The 18,372-nt window shown below is 43.8% G+C and overlaps 2 protein-coding genes across 3 annotated transcripts; both read left to right on the forward strand.

The window, feature by feature from the left end:
- The first annotated feature begins 464 nt into the window (after window positions 1–464).
- Window positions 465–3,525, forward strand: LOC125902026 (C2 calcium-dependent domain-containing protein 4C-like). Of its 2 annotated transcripts, none has more exons than XM_049598113.1 (3): window positions 465–899; window positions 1,466–2,234; window positions 2,378–3,525. In XM_049598113.1, exons 2-3 carry the CDS (start codon window positions 1,497–1,499, stop codon window positions 2,927–2,929), a joined length of 1,290 nt encoding a protein of 429 aa, XP_049454070.1. In that variant the 5' UTR covers window positions 465–899; window positions 1,466–1,496; the 3' UTR covers window positions 2,930–3,525. The 2 variants fall into 2 exon arrangements, with proteins under 2 accessions (XP_049454070.1, XP_049454069.1); XM_049598112.1 differs by having other exon boundaries at window positions 466–895.
- Window positions 3,526–10,877: 7,352 nt separating this feature from the next.
- fem1a (fem-1 homolog a) lies at window positions 10,878–14,462 on the forward strand. The gene has a single exon (XM_049598261.1). It carries the CDS (start codon window positions 11,059–11,061, stop codon window positions 12,910–12,912), a length of 1,854 nt encoding a protein of 617 aa, XP_049454218.1. The 5' UTR covers window positions 10,878–11,058; the 3' UTR covers window positions 12,913–14,462.
- Window positions 14,463–18,372: the final 3,910 nt, after the last annotated feature.

Here is an 18,372-nt window from a genome sequence, read left to right on the forward strand (position 1 = left end):
CAAGCAGCTGAGCCGAGAGTCTTTGGATGTGACGGCTCAAGGAGAGACATATCCTGGCAGTGTGTCAACATCAGTGTCGCATCCATGAAAAGATTTATGGACAAACAGTGGGAGTTTAAGAAACTATCCCAAAACTAACTGGAAGCAACTGCAGGGACTTCACAACAGGGAGGATGTGAGCTGTTGTCTTTGTTCCACTTAGGCGGAGCTGTGATGATTTATAGGCCTGTTGGGGAGAGCTGAGAACAAAAAGTTTTTCAACATTAGCATAATGGTAATTCAACTTTGTGATTGTGAAACTTCTGCAGCTTCTTTGTCGTGATGTGTTTATTTTGTCCACTGCCTGTACAAAATCCCAAACACTGAAGGTTCCCTCCCACTGTAATTGGTAAATGAGTTCAGATGGTGCTCCTGAACGCAGCAAGTTGTCACTCCACATCATCATCAATTTGCCACCAGCCGGAAATCCAATTAAGGCGCACCCTGTATTATGAGGCGATAACAAGAGAGAATAGGCGTCACGTGAACGCCAAATGAAATCACGGTGACGCTCTCTTTAAAAATCAATGAGGCGTGAGGTTTGACAAACACACCGTTTGGAGCACTTTGTGCGTGATGAAGCCTTTAAATGAGTTTCCCCCCCTCGTGCCTGCGCAGGGAATACTTTCATGGTAAATACCATGGGAAGCTTCCACAACCTCCTCATTGGCTCAGGAGTCAGAGACCCCCGTCATATAAAGCGAGGGTGCCTGATCTAGCAGCCCCTTTTCCCGCTGGCAAGCGCTCTGGATCACACACGGGAAAATACCTTTTACGCACGGAGCGCTTGGAGAGGTTGAGGACGAGCGCAGCCTGCGATCAGTTGTGAGAGGGAGAAGAGTTACACAGTCAACAGGTTGGTACGTTACGTGTTATATATGAAACGCGAGGGGTGTTAATGTGGCTTTGTTTGAAGGGAAAAGTTACCTAGATTCGCCTTTACTAGTTTAATTTAAAGATTTCGCAGAGCAATTAAAACTGCAACGACTTTCAGTGGTTTTAATATTTTAAAAATAGCTGTAGTTTGATTTGTTACATATTCTGAATTTGTTTGAGATGCTACACAGCTCAGTGGCGCACGTGTAAATCGTTGGGAGTATTATTTTTAGCTCACTATGTTTGCGCATTGATTCATTAAAGTGCTCTTTGGAGATGCTCAGACATTGTTTTAATGACTGAATTGTTGAAGAAATGTTTGCTTATTAGCTGCAACTTTAATGTTTACTCTCCTATATTAAACTGCTGCATAGTTTAAGAGATTTTTTTCCTACTTAGGTGCACAGACACAGATTTAGTGTAAGGTTTTTGTCTTAAGGGGAGAAATATTTACTTTACTGCAACAAAAAGGTGCAATTCAGTTGATTTTATCTGTTTGTTATCATTGGATGTGCTTTCTCTTCTTCATGCATCTCTTTTCTGTTAACAGAGATACTGTGAGCTGAGGCGTCTGAGTGGGCATGTGGCTACTGGAGAAGCTCCGTAGCTCTGTGGAGAGCAGTGGGACACAATCCCAGCCCCCGCAGACAGCAGAGGCCATTCCTGTTTCTGTGTATGCCAACGTCCTCACGCCAGAAAAGATCCCTGATTTCTTCATCCCCCCTAAACTTATCTGCTGCCCACCGGAAGAATCTCTCACCCCCGAGCCTCAGCCCTGCTCCACATTACGACCATCTGTGTCTGACCACGCCATCTGCAGCCAGAGCCCCAGAGCTCGGAGCAGCAAGAACCCCTGCAGCCCTCGCCTCTTCTCTCGCATGGGAGGAGACACACGTAATCTCCAGAAGTCAGCCAACCGTCACATCATCCAGATAGAGAGTGCTGATGAGCCAGGTGCCGCATCTGTGGACAGGGTCAACACCAATGCTGACCCCCAGTCGCAGACTGCAATGTCTCTGCCGTATGTGCCCAAAGCTCAGACCTCATATGGCTTTTCCACCCTAGTGGAGTCGCCCCATACCCGCCGTAAGGAGAGCCTGTTCCACAGTGACCCCACCAGCCCTCTCACCTCCCCGAACTCACAGAGGCGCTCCCAAGGGGGGACTCTTCTCGCCCCGGCTGACCCCAACCCTTATCGCTATTTCAGCGGTGGCGAAAGCGACACCTGCTCCTCAGCAGAGTCGTCCCCCTTTAACTCACCTCTCCTGTCCCGCTCGGCCTCTCTCTTACGCTCCATCACCCAGGAGACACAAGCCAAGGTGAGCACTGTTTCCATTCAGTGTGTGTGTACAGACTGGCTGCTATAGAACTACAAATGAACGTGTTACGAAAGTGTTTTACCATGTTACATTCAATAACCACGAGGCTTCTCTCTGCACGTTTGCTTTTTCTCTCCCTCAAGATGTCTCGTGCCAAGCGCTCCCTGGCTCGCCACAGTTCTCTCTCCACTGATGAATGCAGCTCAGCAGACAACAGTCCCAACATGCAGCGCCGCCGCATGCGTTGCCCCCCCTCTCCCGCCTTCCGTGGATGTAAAAGCAGTGGCGTGAAGGGTGCAGCGTCCGACCTCCTGCAGCGTGAGCACACCGTCAACCTCCACAAGGGGGGGACACTGAGGCTGAGCACTCATTATGACCCGGAGTCAGCGCGCCTGAGGGTACGTGTGCTCTCAGCCGAGGCCCTGTATGACAGGCAGACGGACCCTAAAAGCATCAACTGCTGTGTAGCGCTCTACCTCAACCCTGGCAAGCAGCAGAAGCAGAGGAGCACCATCATCAAGAATAGCAGGAATCCAGTGTTCAATGAAGACTTTTTTTTTGACGCGCTCCCCCAGGCACAAATAAAGAGCCTGGCCATGAAGATAAAGGTGGTGAACAAAGGAACCAGTCTGAGGAGAGATGTGCTTCTAGGAGAGAGGGAGGTGCTGCTCAGTGAGCTGCTCGCAGGCCTCTAGGGAGCCCCTGTCAAGACTTCGGTGAAAACAAGCAGCTCAACATCTTGAGGGCCCTTTTCTTCTCCGGCTACCTTTTCATCCCACTGCACAGTTCCGATAAATACCGGGCATGTGAAAGTCTGCTGATGACAGGGGGGCTGTATCTTGCACACTGTGTTATGTACATCAATGGACCAAAAACTGAAGCCTTTGTAGAATTAAAAGTCCCACTTTATCAAGTTTCTCAGAGGCGTCTGCAGATTAAACAAGTGGAAACCACCTGTGCTCACCAGTATATTAGTGAACAGTGGAGCCGTTGTCCTTGTTTGTGTATTTCTCCCGAAGTACTGCGTTATAATCAGTGTTGCCTTCTCTCATGAGCATTGTGATGTGCCTCACTATCATATCAGCTGTGATGCAACGATGATCTTGTTAAAAATGAAGCTGTATTTTTTGTAATAACGTAATAATATTACATGTGGGTTTTGCACGTTCCTGTGGAAACTAATAATGCCTCTGTAAGAATTTATATTTGGGAATTAGATTTTAATTGCTAGTGGATGTAATATTAATATGACTGTTGCTACAGTATGTGACATGCTTTTGAAGTTATGAATAAAACCACTATACTCTCACTGATGTTTTATTTTTCAACCCTGCAGCTTTGTCTCAGTGGTTTTGTCCTAATAATTCCACAGGATCAAGAGCAAGCCCCAGGAAATTATTATAAACCCGTCCTTTGCTCCCCCCAAGCTCTCCGTTCTTTGCAAAGAAGTATGAGACTGGGTCCTCTGAGACAGACACAGGCTGGGTGTTATTTGTGAGGCTTTTAATCCTGAATCTCTGCACGCAATATTGTCTCTCTGTGCATTCAAACTCCCTGTTTAATTTTAAAAACATGTTTCCTATTCAGGCTGTCCTCCAGTGAGGTTCAAATAGTTATTAAGGATGGCAGGAGGTAGAGCTGCGGCTCCTGAAAACAAATGTTGGCACGCTCTCTTCTGCTGGAAATATTCATCTGTACAGTGAGGCTGTATCTTGATTCATATGTTTAAATGCTTGGGTTGATGAATGGAAATGCAGACCCCCATAGCCAACACTCATACATTACAGGCATGCGGGGATGGTCCCACTGAGCAATGAAGAGCATTAGCCAAGTGTGGATCTCATGCCTCCTCTACTGGTGAAACATCAGAAAGACACCTCTCAATGCTCGAGAAATATTGAACTTCAAAACCATGGTGACCTCTCCTGAGTGTCTCCGTCCCTTTGTCCATATTTTCCGAAACAGTCTGCCACTTCTATAATCCTGAACAGGAAATAAAAATGCATCATTTAAAAATGTAAACATTCTGAGAGCGCTCTCAGGCATATACCCGAGGGTGATCTGCAGCCATTTGCTTATAAGTAGTACCGAGATAAGTCCCAACAAGCACCCACATGGGACACATTCATCCGTGAGCTTAAAGAATATTTATTTCCAACAGACTTGAGAGCAAAGAGATAAAACTGCTGAAGAAAAATTAAGTCATTATTTTTGCCTCTGTAGACTCAGCGAGGCAAATTATTGAGAAGTGATCGTCTAATAATCTCCAAATTAACCAAAACATCAGCCTGTAATTATAATCAACTTTTTTTTTCCCTCCACGTTGATATTAAATGAAAATGAAAATGAAATGAAAATGTATTTTCTCAATCAGCATCTTACTGTAAGTTATGGAGTCCTACGTGAAAAGAACATTCCTGCCGAAGTTAGAGCAGTTTTGGTTATTTCTCATGAAATATTTCCATCTGTTCAGTTTGTCTCTGCGCTCAGGGCTCTGCTGGAAAAGGTGACGCAGCATATTTCCGAGCACCAGTCAGCATCTAGCAACTTTCGTAATCAAAATCTGATGACAGTTGGTGGGTTTTAGATATGAAACCTAAAGTTCAGGGGCTTTAAAAGCTTTTAAATTGTTCATGCTAAATAATGATTACATCTGCTCATGGACGGCTTACTGAACGGGCCAACACAGTCTCTGACCTCGTCACATATTGACGTTTGGTCATGGACTTTCCACATCTCCATACGCCGTGCAAGGTGCCCTGGGTGCGTTGGTTGTTGACGTTCTGGGACACTGTGTCAAGTTCTCTTCTTTCAAGATACACTTCCGTTTTCATGGAGAATTTAACGTTTACATACAGTTTCTCTCAAAATAAACGCACTACGTCAGTACAACACCACAAATCGACTTCGACAACAAACACACGTGGTTAGGTTTAGGAAAAAAGAACAGGGTTTGGCTTTAGAATCTTACAGGATGTGAACACCGCTCTCTCGGGTGAAGGTTGGTGTTTGTTGGACCCATCAACCACCCCTTCCGCACACCCCACTTGGACTTTTGTCGCCTTAACTTTCGTCCTTGTCCCGCCGTGTTTCCCCCTGACGCCGCTGGGCACCGTTAAACTGAAACGGCAACTGGCCACATATCATGCGGACGTTAAAGGACGCCTTTTTTCGTTGGTTTCTGACGGCACAAGTCACTGCCCAAGTGCCAGATTTCGGCGACTTCGGAGCGAGACCAACCAGGCACAGGCCCAGGGGCCACAAGTGTCAGGGCCCCCTAGGCTTCCACCTGCAAAATGAAACTCCAATATCATGTACTGATCGAGGCCATTAAATGAAGGCTCAGACATGCCCTCTGACCCCATGGGAGCTGTGGGGTATTTCACATGGGCAATGTAACTGGAGCTGTGACGGAGGGTTACAGCACACCGTGGCTCAGAAGGTGGAGCGGGTCGTCCACTAATTGGAAGGTCATAAGTTTGATCCCCACCACCTCCAGTCTGCATGTCAAAGTATCCTTGAGCAAGATACTGAACCCAAATTGCTCCCAGAGTGTGAGTGTCTTAAAAACTGAGTAGCAGGTGGCTCCTTGTATGGTAGCCTCCGGCACCAGTGTGTGAACGGGTGAATGTGACTCAAAGGGTAAAAAGAGAGCGGTCGGAGGACTAGAAAGGCGGTATAAAAATGCAGGTCCATCTGTGCTAGACATAAGGGGATGATTTGTTTTTGGGTAATAAAGCATATAAAGCATTTGTTTATGGATTTTTATTAAGGACCTTTTCAATATTTGCACAATTGTAGTCTTCACCCATGTCTCTATTTTTCCTATAAAATATATTTGGACCCAAGGCCGACTGCAGATGCCTCAGTGAAACGAATCAATCATGCCCACCTTCTGTGATAGCGCGTCAGCTACTGAGCCTTATGGAACTGCAGACCAGATTTTAATGCGTATGTGTTGTACCCCAAGGATATGTTTCTTTAACCTCCTTGGTACCGACCAGAAAGAGACTTAAAAAGACCACATGGAGACACAAAAAATAAAAATGAGAAAGAGGCAAAACCACCACAAAGTCAGTGTGTCTTACTACTGTGTAGTCACATTTTTTTTAAGGATGATTTGTGTTTCCACTCCATCTTTAAGTCAAAGAAAGAACTAAAGATCTTTGTGATGCTGTCGGCAAGCAGAGGTGTCGTTGCATCACATTGGTATTCAAATACAGAAGTGAACTTCTCCGATGAATTTATAAGATATTGAAATCCTACTGCTCAGTTCTGTGATATACTGCCCGCCACACTGCATTAATGCATGCGAAAGTAGGTAGATGGTTTTTCATACTGTGAAGAGATGCAGAAGGAAAAAGTCAATATGAATGTAAGGTCCTGGTGTTGGCGGTGCATGGCATCATGCATGTCAATATTCAAGTCGATATTGTGGCCACAGGCTTTGTGTAGGCGGAGAGAGTAATGGGATCTGTTCAAGGCTCAAGATGTTCAGATCAGTCATATATATTTCCAGCTTAATTCCACATAGGCTACAGCTTTGGGTTTATATTTTGTTCCATTACAACATGTTTTATTTGGATTTTTTTTGTTGGACCAAAACAAAATAGTCAAGATTGGTGAGGTGAAATGACATCCCACTGAGCGCTGTTAAATTAAAAAGTGGCACCACAACGAACTGGCCAAGAGAGGGCCACCCATCAGAACTCAAGGACCAGGCAAGGAGGACAATAGGCAGAGACAACAGATTAAAGATAACAATGACTGAGCTGGGAAGCTCCACAGCAGAGATTGGAGTATCTGTCATTCAGACCACATAAAGCTGTACACTTCACAGAGCTCAGCTTTATAGAAGAGTGGCTGTAAAGTTTGGTTTTACTCTCATATGACCAGAATACCTTCTTCTACTGTATGTTTGAGGCGTCTCCCACGTGCCTTCTGGTGAATTCCAAATACGGTCTTACATCTTTCTTTTGAGCCATGGCCACCTTTCCATAAAGCCCAGCCCTGCTCGACTTAGTGGTCCCAATGACAGATACTCCAATCTCCGCTGTGGAGCTTTGCAGTTTCTTCAGGGTTATCTTTAGGTCCATTTGTTGTCGCTTTGATTTAATACCCTTCTTGCCTGGTCCTTTAGTTCTCGCCTGGTCCGTGAGTTTTGGTGGGTGCCTCTCTCTTGGCAGGTTTGTTGTGGTGACAAATTTTTTTCATTTTGTAAGAATGGATTTAATGGTGCTCAGTGGGCTGTTTTTGTTACCCAACCCTGATCTGAACTTCTCCAGAACTTTGTCCCTGATCTGTTTGGAGGGCTCTTTGTTCTTCACGGTGACTATATTTAGCTAATTATGTGACATCTAAAGGTAAATGTTAGCACCGGGGCTGCGTTCAGCTCCAACAAAAGCAAGTATCTAACCAGAAACAGAACATTGAACACTGATGTGTTACACAGGCACACTGCCTCCGATACAGTGGGGTTGTATGCGATTCAACTCAAATGGGCTGTTTGGCATGGGAGAACTTATGTTTACATTCCTGAAGCAAGTGTGAAATGAAAACAAAGTTTGTATGTACAGTAAGAAAAGATCTACCAGCATTTGGTTTATATGCACATCACTGCTGTTTTGATACACCTCTGACACACCCACCAAACCAAAAAAAAAAAAAAACGTACCTGAAAGCCTGCCCTGTTGCACTCCATTTCACACCGTTTCAAGCAAACATGTTGTTCAACCTGGAAACTGTAGCAAGACGGGTACACCATTTTCAGATTGAATGTGCCCCAGGTTTTATTTAGTGGCTTAAATTTACAGCTTTTTTAATTAAAAAAAATACATACATACATACATACATATATATATATATATATATATATATATATATATGTATGTATATATATATATTCATTTCACTTAACAAATTTTGACGCTTTTGTTTTGGTCCATTACAAAAAATCCAAATAAAAATCCATTAAAATTACAAGTTGTATTGTAACAAAATAGAAAGGAACGCCAAGGGGTGTGAATACTTTTTCAAGACTCTGTACTTAACTGTGTCTACATTAAACTGATCTTTGAATCTTTCCCACCTTTTTAATAGCAGCGTTCTAAAAATATGAAACAGCATAAAGGAAATCAAATGACTTCCATAATGCTAGCTCTAATAATATCCCGCAACAAACACAGGATACAGAGTAAAATAAAATCACCTAAATGCTGTGTTGTCTTCCCTACATTTACAGAACAGTGAAAAAGCTACCAAATAATGTTACCAGTGCTGCTTTAAGAGTGTGGGTGAGCCACCTGCTTATTCACTACCTATTAATGTGACATGACTGCAGAGGCCTGATGCTGTTAGTAGCGGATGATGTTTGTGCACAGGGCCTCAGTGTCATCTGACTGTGTTGGTTATTATAGCTTTCTGCATAACTTAGACTCAAGAGTGAAAGTAATGATCTGAAATGATAGCAGGTACAGCGTTTGTTGATTGCTTTTTGTCTGACTTTAAAAAATGTGTTACAAATGCAAACTTCTCTGGTAATTTGTGAGTAAATGGTAAACTGTAAAATCAGCACAAGTTTCTTACTTTGCCTTCACGGAGGAGTATCACTGGAAGTAGCAGCTTAGTTTTGTGTGAATATTAATATATGTTGCAATGAGACCTATACCATTACTTAAAGGGGAACACCACCTAAATTAAAAACTCCAATATGTTATGTCTATGGCCTAAAGAGGTTCAGTCAGTATTTGTGAACATGAGCTGCTCTCTCTCAAAGCCAGAAACCTCAAACTTGTGATGTCATAGGCGTATATGTCTGGGGCTGCTCCAGTGAATGGGAGACTTATTTTGTGGACCCACATAAAGTTTGTTTTCTTTTTTTATACCCAAATGAGCTTTATTTTATTGTAGTGTTCTCAGTTCTGAAACAAAAAATGTACCCATATACTCAGCACATTCCCCCTGCATGCTCTCAGTGTCATCTATAACATATTTTCCAATTCATTGCCTGCAGAGCTATCCCACCCTACCCTGAGACATCACAAATTTGAGTTTTAGCACTCTGGCTTTGATATTGTGTTCACACCAGGCACAAATAAAACACTTTGCGTGAGTGAATTACATGTAAAGTTAATGTAAAGACGTGATTAGATGCAAATTCCTGCGGGGTGGCACAATGAACGCTATGGAGGCAACGCAAATGACGCAAGCAGTGCAATTTGGCGTCATACGCTTATTAGGGAGAGTTAAAAATCTGAACTTCAGCGACCAATTTGGGCTGCTATAGCCAATCAGCACTGAGATCCTCCAGTGACATATGACGCCGAGGATGTACTGGCGGAAGTTCAGTCAGCGATTTCACGCGCATATAAAGCAGGTCTCCACAAAATATTCTAGCATTCAAACTCGCACGAGTTTGGTGTGAATACAACATTAGATTTAAGAAAGAGTTGTTCATGTCTACTAATATTTTTTGAACTGTCCTAGAACAAAGGAATAATGTTGTGTTTACACCAGGTGCGAATAAAACAATTACATTGTAAAGTCAATGTAAAGACGTAATTAGACCCAAATTCCCACCTGGTGGCATTAGCAGCACTAATAAAGTAAAATGAAAAATCTGAACTTTAGCAACCAATTTGCGTTGCGATAGCCAATCAGCATTGAGATCCTATGGTGACATATGACGCCAAGGTCATGAGCGCGTATGAAGTGAGTCAACACAAAATATTCAAGCATTCAAACTTGCGCGAGTAACGTGACAAGAAAATTCGCATCACATTTGGTGGGAACACAACATTAGATTTAGGAGACAGCTGTCAGTGTCTCCTAGTATTTTTTGGACTGTCTCAGAACATAGGAATGTATACATGTATACATTTAGAAAATGGGCACAGTTCCCCTTTAACTTTAACAAAATTTGGTCATCCATCCATTTTTCCAGGTCACAGGGGCAGCAGGCCAAGCAAAGCACCCCAGACTGTCCCTCTCCTCAGCAACACTTCCCAGCTCCTCCTGGGTGACCCCAAGGTGTTCCCAGGACAGATGAGACAAATAATCTCCTCTAGTGTGTCCAGGTCTACCCTAGTGCCTCCGACCAGTGGGATCTGCCTGTAACACCTCTATGCCCTGGAGGCACCCTGATCAGATGCTTGAACCACCTCAACTGACCCCATCCAGTTTTTCTGCTGTTGTCCTAACTATAATAATGAGAGTTTGGGATAAAGCACAACTCAAGAGTTGATAAAAAATACATTTGTTGATTTTTAAATAAGCACACATTAGGATAGGATTAAGTAAATATCACTTGAATGGGTGTACACGGGAATTATCCTCTTTACTACCACGGTTTGAATGTATCAACAGTGATGGGGATCAACTTACCTCTTAAAGTGAATACTTTTAAAGGGTGTGTTTGGTTTGTAAACCGGTACCAGCTGGCTCTATCTCTGTCTATCTAAGGTGGTGCATCCTGTTGGTCCGTACTCACATACCAAACGAACCCATCAGCTGGTAGCGTCTTCAACTCCCAGGCATCATGGGAAATGTAGTTCTGATTAAAGACAAACGCCTTCCGCTCACGGAGGAAAGAATTCCATCAAAACTACGTCACCCACAATGCCTCGCCGCAGTCGTAAACATAGACCTGTCAAACAACACAATCGCCATCTTGACAGCACCCTCAAAATGGCAGTAAGATGCGAGCTAGAAACCGAGTCCAAACTAAGATTCCTGCTCTCGGCCGTTTAACAACTGACTCGACAGTTTTTCTGTAAACGAGTGGTTATGGGGTTGGTGCCCCGCGCGGCAGCACAGAGCCTGTAAAATGGATATACCGACGGCGGTTTTCAACGCGGCCAGAGATGGTAAGCTGAAACTTATCCAGAAGTTGCTGAGCAACAAAACTCCAGAGGAGCTGGAGGCTTTAGCCGAGGAGAAGACACAGGGAGGCACCCCGCTGTTGATAGCCTCTCGGTACGGACACTTAGAGGTTGTGGACTACCTCCTTGAACATTGTAAAGCGAATGTTGAACTCGGGGGGGCGGTTAACTTTGACGGCGAGACCATCGAGGGGGCTCCGCCGCTGTGGGCAGCTTCGGCAGCCGGCCACCTCCCTGTGGTGAAGACGCTACTGAAACACGGTGCCTCAGTCAACAACGCAACACTAACTAACTCAACGCCGCTCCGAGCTGCCTGCTTCGACGGTCACCTGGAGATCGTCCGGTACCTGGTGGAGCACAGAGCCGACATGGAGGTAGCCAACCGCCACGGCCACACCTGCCTCATGATCTCCTGTTACAAGGGCCACAAGGAGATCGCCAAGTTCCTCCTGGACCGTGGTGCTGATGTGAACCGCAAGAGTGTGAAGGGCAACACCGCCCTGCACGACTGTGCTGAGTCAGGGAGTCTGGACATCATGAAGATGCTGTTAAAGTGCAATGCTCGTATGGAGAGAGATGGATACGGGATGACCCCTCTCCTCGCTGCCAGTGTCACAGGTCACACCAACATCGTGGAGTATCTCGCCCACCAGCCTCGAACCTCCAGAGAGGAACGCATCGATGCACTAGAACTCCTTGGGGCTACTTTTGTGGACAAAAAGCGGGATCTCCTGGGGGCGATGAGGTACTGGAGAAGGGCCATGGAGCTGAGGCAGCCAGGGGACAAAGCTGGGTCCCTGGCCAAGCCTCCACCTGGCCCTCCTATCCCCGCTTACGGCTGTGCCCAGGAGGTGAGCACTGCAGAGGAGCTGGAGGCTCTGATCACAGACCCTGATGAAATGAGGATGCAGGCCTTGTTGGTGCGAGAGCGCATCCTGGGGCCATCGCACCCAGACACCTCTTATTACATCCGCTACAGGGGAGCTGTGTACGCAGACTCAGGCAACTTTGAGCGCTGCATCAGCCTGTGGAAATACGCTTTAGACATGCAGCAGAGCAACCTGGACCCTCTCAGTCCCATGACAGCCTCCAGTTTCTTGTCCTTTGCAGAGCTTTTCTCTTTTGTTCTTCAAGACCGGGCCAAAGGCACCCTGTCAACACGCGTCACCTTCCATGACCTTATGACTGTTCTTGGGAAGAGTGTGAGGGAGGTAGAGAGAGCTGTGGCACAGAGGGACAACCCTCCAGAGGCTCCCCAGTTCACCAAAGCTCTCTCCATTATCCTGCACCTCATCTTCCTCCTGGAGAAGCTGGAGTGCAGCCCCGAGCAGGAGCACCAGAAGAAACACACAGTGTACCGCCTGCTCAAGCTGAACCCCCGGGGCCGTAACGGCTTCACTCCTCTCCACATGGCCGTAGACAAGGAGACCACGTCTGTGGGCCGCTACCCTGTGGGCCGCTTCCCCTCCCAGGCGGTGGCTGCCCTGCTCCTAGAGTGTGGCGCAGACGTGGATTCACGCGACAGTGAAAACAACACGCCTCTGCACATCGCTGCTAATAACGGTTGTCCAGAGATTATGGCACTACTTATGAAGGCGGGGGCTCACTTTGACGCTACAAATGCACAGAGGAAGACGGCTTACGAGCTGCTGGATGAGCAGAGCACCGGGCACCCGGCCCTCTACCCACTGAACTACGTCACCCTTCAGTGCCTGGCGGCGCGTGCAATTGAGAAGCACAGACTGCCCTACAGGGGACTCATCTCTGAGGAGATGGAGGCTTTCATTGAGCTGCACTGACTTCCACTACTGTCCCCTGATGAGACACACCTGCACTACTCTTCCTGTTGTCCCCCATACCTTACTATGACCCGCCAAAAAAGTCCCCCTCCACACCATTCTGCTCATCTCTTGTCTCCTTTTGACCTCTGCTTCGCTCCTGGCCCTTCCAACCTTGTGTCAGACCAAACCATAGCAATACACATCAGCCTGTGGGCTTAATCTCTGGCTGAGATCTGGTCAGTTATCGCTTGATTCTAACGTTACATCACACAGACTCTCAAAGTGATTGTACTGCTATTTAAAGCTGGATAAAACTTCATCTTGACATAGGCTTTAATGCATCTTCCCTGTTTTTGTCCCAGTGAAAAGGAGATTTACAGTATGAGGGTGCTTGTGTGTGTTTGGTGGTGGCTGCACTGTATGAACGATGGGTTTTAGTATTACTGACAGGAAAGCATCTGATCAAACTAGCCATGCATGAAGATGAAGAGTGAATACGGTAGCTCACTTGTTGTTTTGCAAGTTCATTCAGACCGGTAGTGTTTGAACAAGCTCAACCACTCAAACTTGCTCGCTGGCAATTTTTAGCTGGTTTCGCCTGTTCACATATTACCATCTGCTATGTTTCTTTGATCCGGGAGGGTGTTTTGAATTTACTGTGCCAAATGTCAGCCTCGGAGCCATATTCTGTTACAGACTGTAAACTGGTGGCAAAATAAAAAGCGACTAACTTATCCTCCTAATTATAAGCAGAAGTGATAACCTAAAGTGGAGATGTGCATGAAGGAGATCAGGATGTTGAGGATGAGCGGTGTCCTCAGTGAGAACAGCTGGTTCCATTGTTGAGCTAACAGTCCCCAGTCTCCACACAGACTTTTATTACCTATGCAGTTTGGGATTCTCCAATCAGAGGCAACTTTTTCAAGCCAAAATCCACTACATAGACAGATTTTACAGGCTTATCTTAACAGGATAATGACTCTAACCTGAGGCTGCCTCTTTGACTATGAATCCTCTGAATTCACGAATGTTTTCTAAAACTGTCTGCCTATGTCTGAATGAACAATTTCAAGCAAGAGCCTAAAGTGTGCCTACACCCCGTTACTTCTGGGTAATGTCAACATCAACAAAGATATCTGATTCATTAACAAAGAAGCAGCATCAGAGCCGGAGCATTTTGTGATTAAACCCTCTGGTGTCTGTCTACGGGGAAAAGCCAACTGTCCAAGATCACGCGTCAGTTCTGTTCTGGATTGAATTTTCCCTTTAACCTCAGATGCAGTTCACAGAAATGGAACCGGCCATTCCTGCATCTTAGTCTTATTTTTAAATAGTTTCTCTTCTGTTTATCTTGTGTTATCATGAATGTTTTATCTGTCCTGTCCGTGCTAAGCACCACCGAGTTGAATGCACACCGAGAGGCTCTAAAATCCTAAATAGACGACTTAACATTCAGGCTATGAACTGTGGCTGCCTTTCTCTTTCTCAACTGATTCGTTTAACTGATGATAACTCGAGAGCAAAAGGACGTTGGAGATACTTGAATAAAATTCAGTATCGCAACACGATCTGTGTGTACTTGCGTGTGTGTGGGTGATCCCAGTGTTACTGTGTCTTTTCTGCATGCGGTACCTTGAATTGTTTCTGATTTGGGAACTAAGCGCTAAGTAGTATCTGCAAATTGAAAATGAATCTCTCTTTCTGTGCCTCGGCTCTGTCACGAGTTCTTTAGCCTGAGTGCTGTTGCTTACAATGGCAGCATTTGCATTAAGAGCATCATTATACACATTTAGATGGATTGAAATGGTTGCAGTAGCAGAACATAAAAGACCCGAACGCCCCATCAGTGCAGCAAAGCCCATAAAATGAGCTTGTTTAGAAAGTGGAAGACACGTTGCTTGGAGTGCATACAAAGTGTTACATTAGCGGAATATTAAAAAAGAATCAGTGCCTCTCTTATTTCAGCTCTTTGCACCAAACGTGGGCTTTCCACCGCTCTGCTCACATAAACTCGAGGGCACAGAAATAAAGCATAACAGAAACTTGATCTTTCGGAGTCCTGCACTCTTAAAGTATAAATAGAGCGCAATTAACGTCACTGCTGCAGGGCAGCGGTAGAGACAGGGCACTTACCCTGCTAATTTTAGGGATCTTTTGCCCTAGCTTAAACTCTAGAAATGGGAATACTGTAACGCTATACAGTCAGTCAGGTCACAGAGTGACTGGCAGTGACAGTACACAGACAACAGAGGCTGCATTATTCTGACAGGAAACACAAACAATATAAGAAACAAATATTTTAAAGATGAGGATTTCTAGAAAAATCATCTAAAATATTAATAATGTGCTGTTGTTACTGTACATGGGGCAAGTGTGTGAGTTAATAGTGAGTTAAGAAACAGCAGCTGGTAAACAGGGGTTCAGTCTCTGTGACAGCATGTATCTGCCCTGCTGAACAAAATCAGACATCCGAGACATCTCTTATAGCTGACCTGATGTCTGACCCTTCTGGAAAGGGTGCCAGTGATTGCGGTAATCATTACGTGCAGACGTAAATTAAGATGTTGGAAGCAGGACCCTAATGTCAAGATGTCACAGAAGGCTACAACTGTTAAGGGTTCTTGGGGATACTTAAAAAGCCTTAAAAAGCATTGGATTGAATTATTTAAAAATATAATAATAAGGCCTTAACTGATGTTAAATGTCTCAAAAAATCTTTCAAAAGTCTTAATTTTTATGGTAATTTTATTTATTTTTTTTTTGTTAGTGTAATGTAAAATATTTTTAAAAATTGGTCACTTTTTTTTTTTTTTTTTTAAATTTAATAATTTACTAAATGGCTCTCACTTTAGCGTCACCACATCAGGTCACATCCTCACTGCAGAGGATCCACTGTCTGATAGCTAGCTGACACTGTACCCTAGAAGACATAAGGGAAGTGAAAATTCATAAAAATTGGCAATTTCACCAGATTTCATGGCATGGCTGAAACCAATACAAGGAAATACATATGAGTAAATAAATAATAAATGAAGTAAATAATAAAAATATTAAGTGGACCAAAAAGTAAGGTTTCATGTTACAGTAAATATTATGGCAAAAAATTTCCCCTTGTCTATGTTGGTTCTTATGTTGGTATTTTTATTTATTTATTTTTTAATTCAATTTTGGTCATTGTAAAATTGGTCTTAAATTTAATTTGGGGGTATTTTAAAGTCTTAAATCTATCTTTCCTTAAACTATAAAAACCCTGTTGTTAATGTTTGGGACAAACTGAGAAAAATCGTCTCCTGTCCTGCATATAGACAAAAAGAAGTGTAATTTCAGTGCTCATTTTTAGTGTCCAAAAGTTATTTTGAAAAATCTCTCTGCACCTGAGTGTGTGACAGGTGCATCATAGGAGGTGCCGTCTTGAAGACGAAGGGGAGAGCTTCTGTACACTGTCTTGCTTATTGCTAATTTATTTGATTTGATTAAGGTAACAACGAGTTGGTCCTACCCTGCCCAAGGCCCAAAACGTCACCTTAAAATGTTTAAAATTGAGCCATAAGTGAGGCAGTGTGCAGGAGCCTTTCTCTCTGTGTCGTAAAGTTAAAATTATTTTTGGGAGCATTTCTCCTGCCAACAAAAGACACTCCCCAGAGAAACACTGTCACACCTGGTCCTGTATTTATGAACCTTTTGCTCCCACTGTCCAGTAAATGCTACATCATGTAATAGTAATTGCCCACTAGATGTCAGTAGCGACAAAGAAAATCAATGCGAGGGGGCAGCCTTTGTCCCTTGAAGACCATGTGATGGACTCAAAAACTGTAGCTTCCAATTACCCTCACAAGTGATTGGTTCATTTCCCTGTCTCCTTCTCGTACTTTGTCAAGCGGCCTTTGTGTCAGAGAGCCAGAAAGAGAGAATGAGTTGTTGAGAGCGACTTTTATCGAGCTATTAGGCAGGGGCTTATTATGCATTTGTAATCTATCTGGATGAACAGAAACCTGGGCAGGCAGAGTTGCTGACTCTGTTTGCAGAGCGCTGCTCGGAGATCAGCAGAGAGGTTAGAATAAAGCCTCCTTCACGCAGTCTTGAAGCGTCACGCCAACCTCCAACACCACGCTCCCAACACCTCAGATTTTGGCCTTGTGGCGTTTGTTTCTGTCACGTTGTGTGACCTAAATAAGACCAAATCTTAAAGAACAAAAGCCTGTGTTCATCTGTGTGGCATCTTTGAGAATTTAAACAAAGGGCTGTCTTTTCATTTTGACTGATTTCTTTTTTTAATTTCATTTTTATTAATATTCTCAAGCAAAATGAGTGGGTTACCATGATAATTATTTGCAGACCAGCATCTTTCAGTGGCATGCAGGGTATAACGGGTTACTCTGGGCAGCTATGATGCATTTCCACAGTATTTTATTGTTCATATTATCAGGCAAAGGTCAGTTGCTCCATAAAATTAGTCTCTTGGCAATTACAGGCCGGTCGTTCCTTGTTGGAGGGTTTGCCTGCAGCCATTTTCATGTGATGTTTTCTACCTAGCTGCCAGAAAGTTTTAGTTCATTAGGGGTTTTGCCGAAGTATAATGTGACAAAAGAACAAATATTGTAATTGTGGCCTGACTAGTGATCGCATGGCAATTAGAGATAATTAAGGGACAAACTCCAAAAAATATTAAACCATTTAAACCATTTTGCTCCACAGTCCTGGGGCCACGTTTGCAAAATGACAAACAATAATATATAATAAATGAATTGCCTGTTTTTAACCTTTTGACGTTTGCTGTATGCAGCAGTGTTTCTAGGATTTGAGGACATTTGGGCCTTGTTTTATTATTTATAATAATAAAAAAGGTCTGTTTTGATGCTTTTTAAAAATGCATCATTACATTCAAAGTAAACAGAAATCCCAGTGTGAATCAATATATTTTCATGGTGAATTAGAGAATGGTCGGTGGGCCATCTGTCACCCTGTTGTGGGCTGTAAATTGAGTATGACCTGCCTAAGACTGAAGTGCATTTTGAGCAATGTGATTCCTTGACCTTAATTAGGATTAATATTGATGAGTCAACACTCATTTATATGAATGGGGTGCATAACATAACACCTCCAAGTATAACACAGTATAATTTAACAAAATGACCACAAAGTCCAAAACAGTTTCAACAAAAGCTGAAAATTATAAACTTTATGAAAGTAGGACTAATTACTAATTAGATTGCATTTGTTTTAACCATTTTTTGGAATTGACAAATTGATAGATCCCTTAATGAGTGCCTGGTCTCCTAACCAACTTAGAAATAATGTGGAATGTTTCCCAGTTTGATAATGTAAACTTTGGTTACATATCCCATTTTCCACAATGTAAAATAGTTAAAGAAAACTTTACAGGGTACACACTGTTTAAAAAAGGATAATGAGGAAAGAAGGTCCTGAGTCATGCCGTTTAAACTGTTGTAAACCCACAATACATTTTATATCAGCAAG

The sequence above is a fragment of the Epinephelus fuscoguttatus genome, linkage group LG15, assembly GCF_011397635.1.
Source record: "Epinephelus fuscoguttatus linkage group LG15, E.fuscoguttatus.final_Chr_v1".
NCBI lineage: Eukaryota > Metazoa > Chordata > Actinopteri > Perciformes > Serranidae > Epinephelus > Epinephelus fuscoguttatus.

Excerpts from the sequence above, each read along its gene's own strand:
- LOC125902026 (XM_049598113.1), top strand. The coding sequence starts at position 1,497 with ATGTGGCTACTGGAGAAGCTCCGTAGCTCTGTGGAGAGCAGTGGGACA. Across the intron at positions 2,235-2,377 it reads CCCAGGAGACACAAGCCAAG|ATGTCTCGTGCCAAGCGCTC; the intron begins GTGAGCACTGTT and ends CTCTCCCTCAAG.
- fem1a (XM_049598261.1), top strand. The coding sequence starts at position 11,059 with ATGGATATACCGACGGCGGTTTTCAACGCGGCCAGAGATGGTAAGCTG.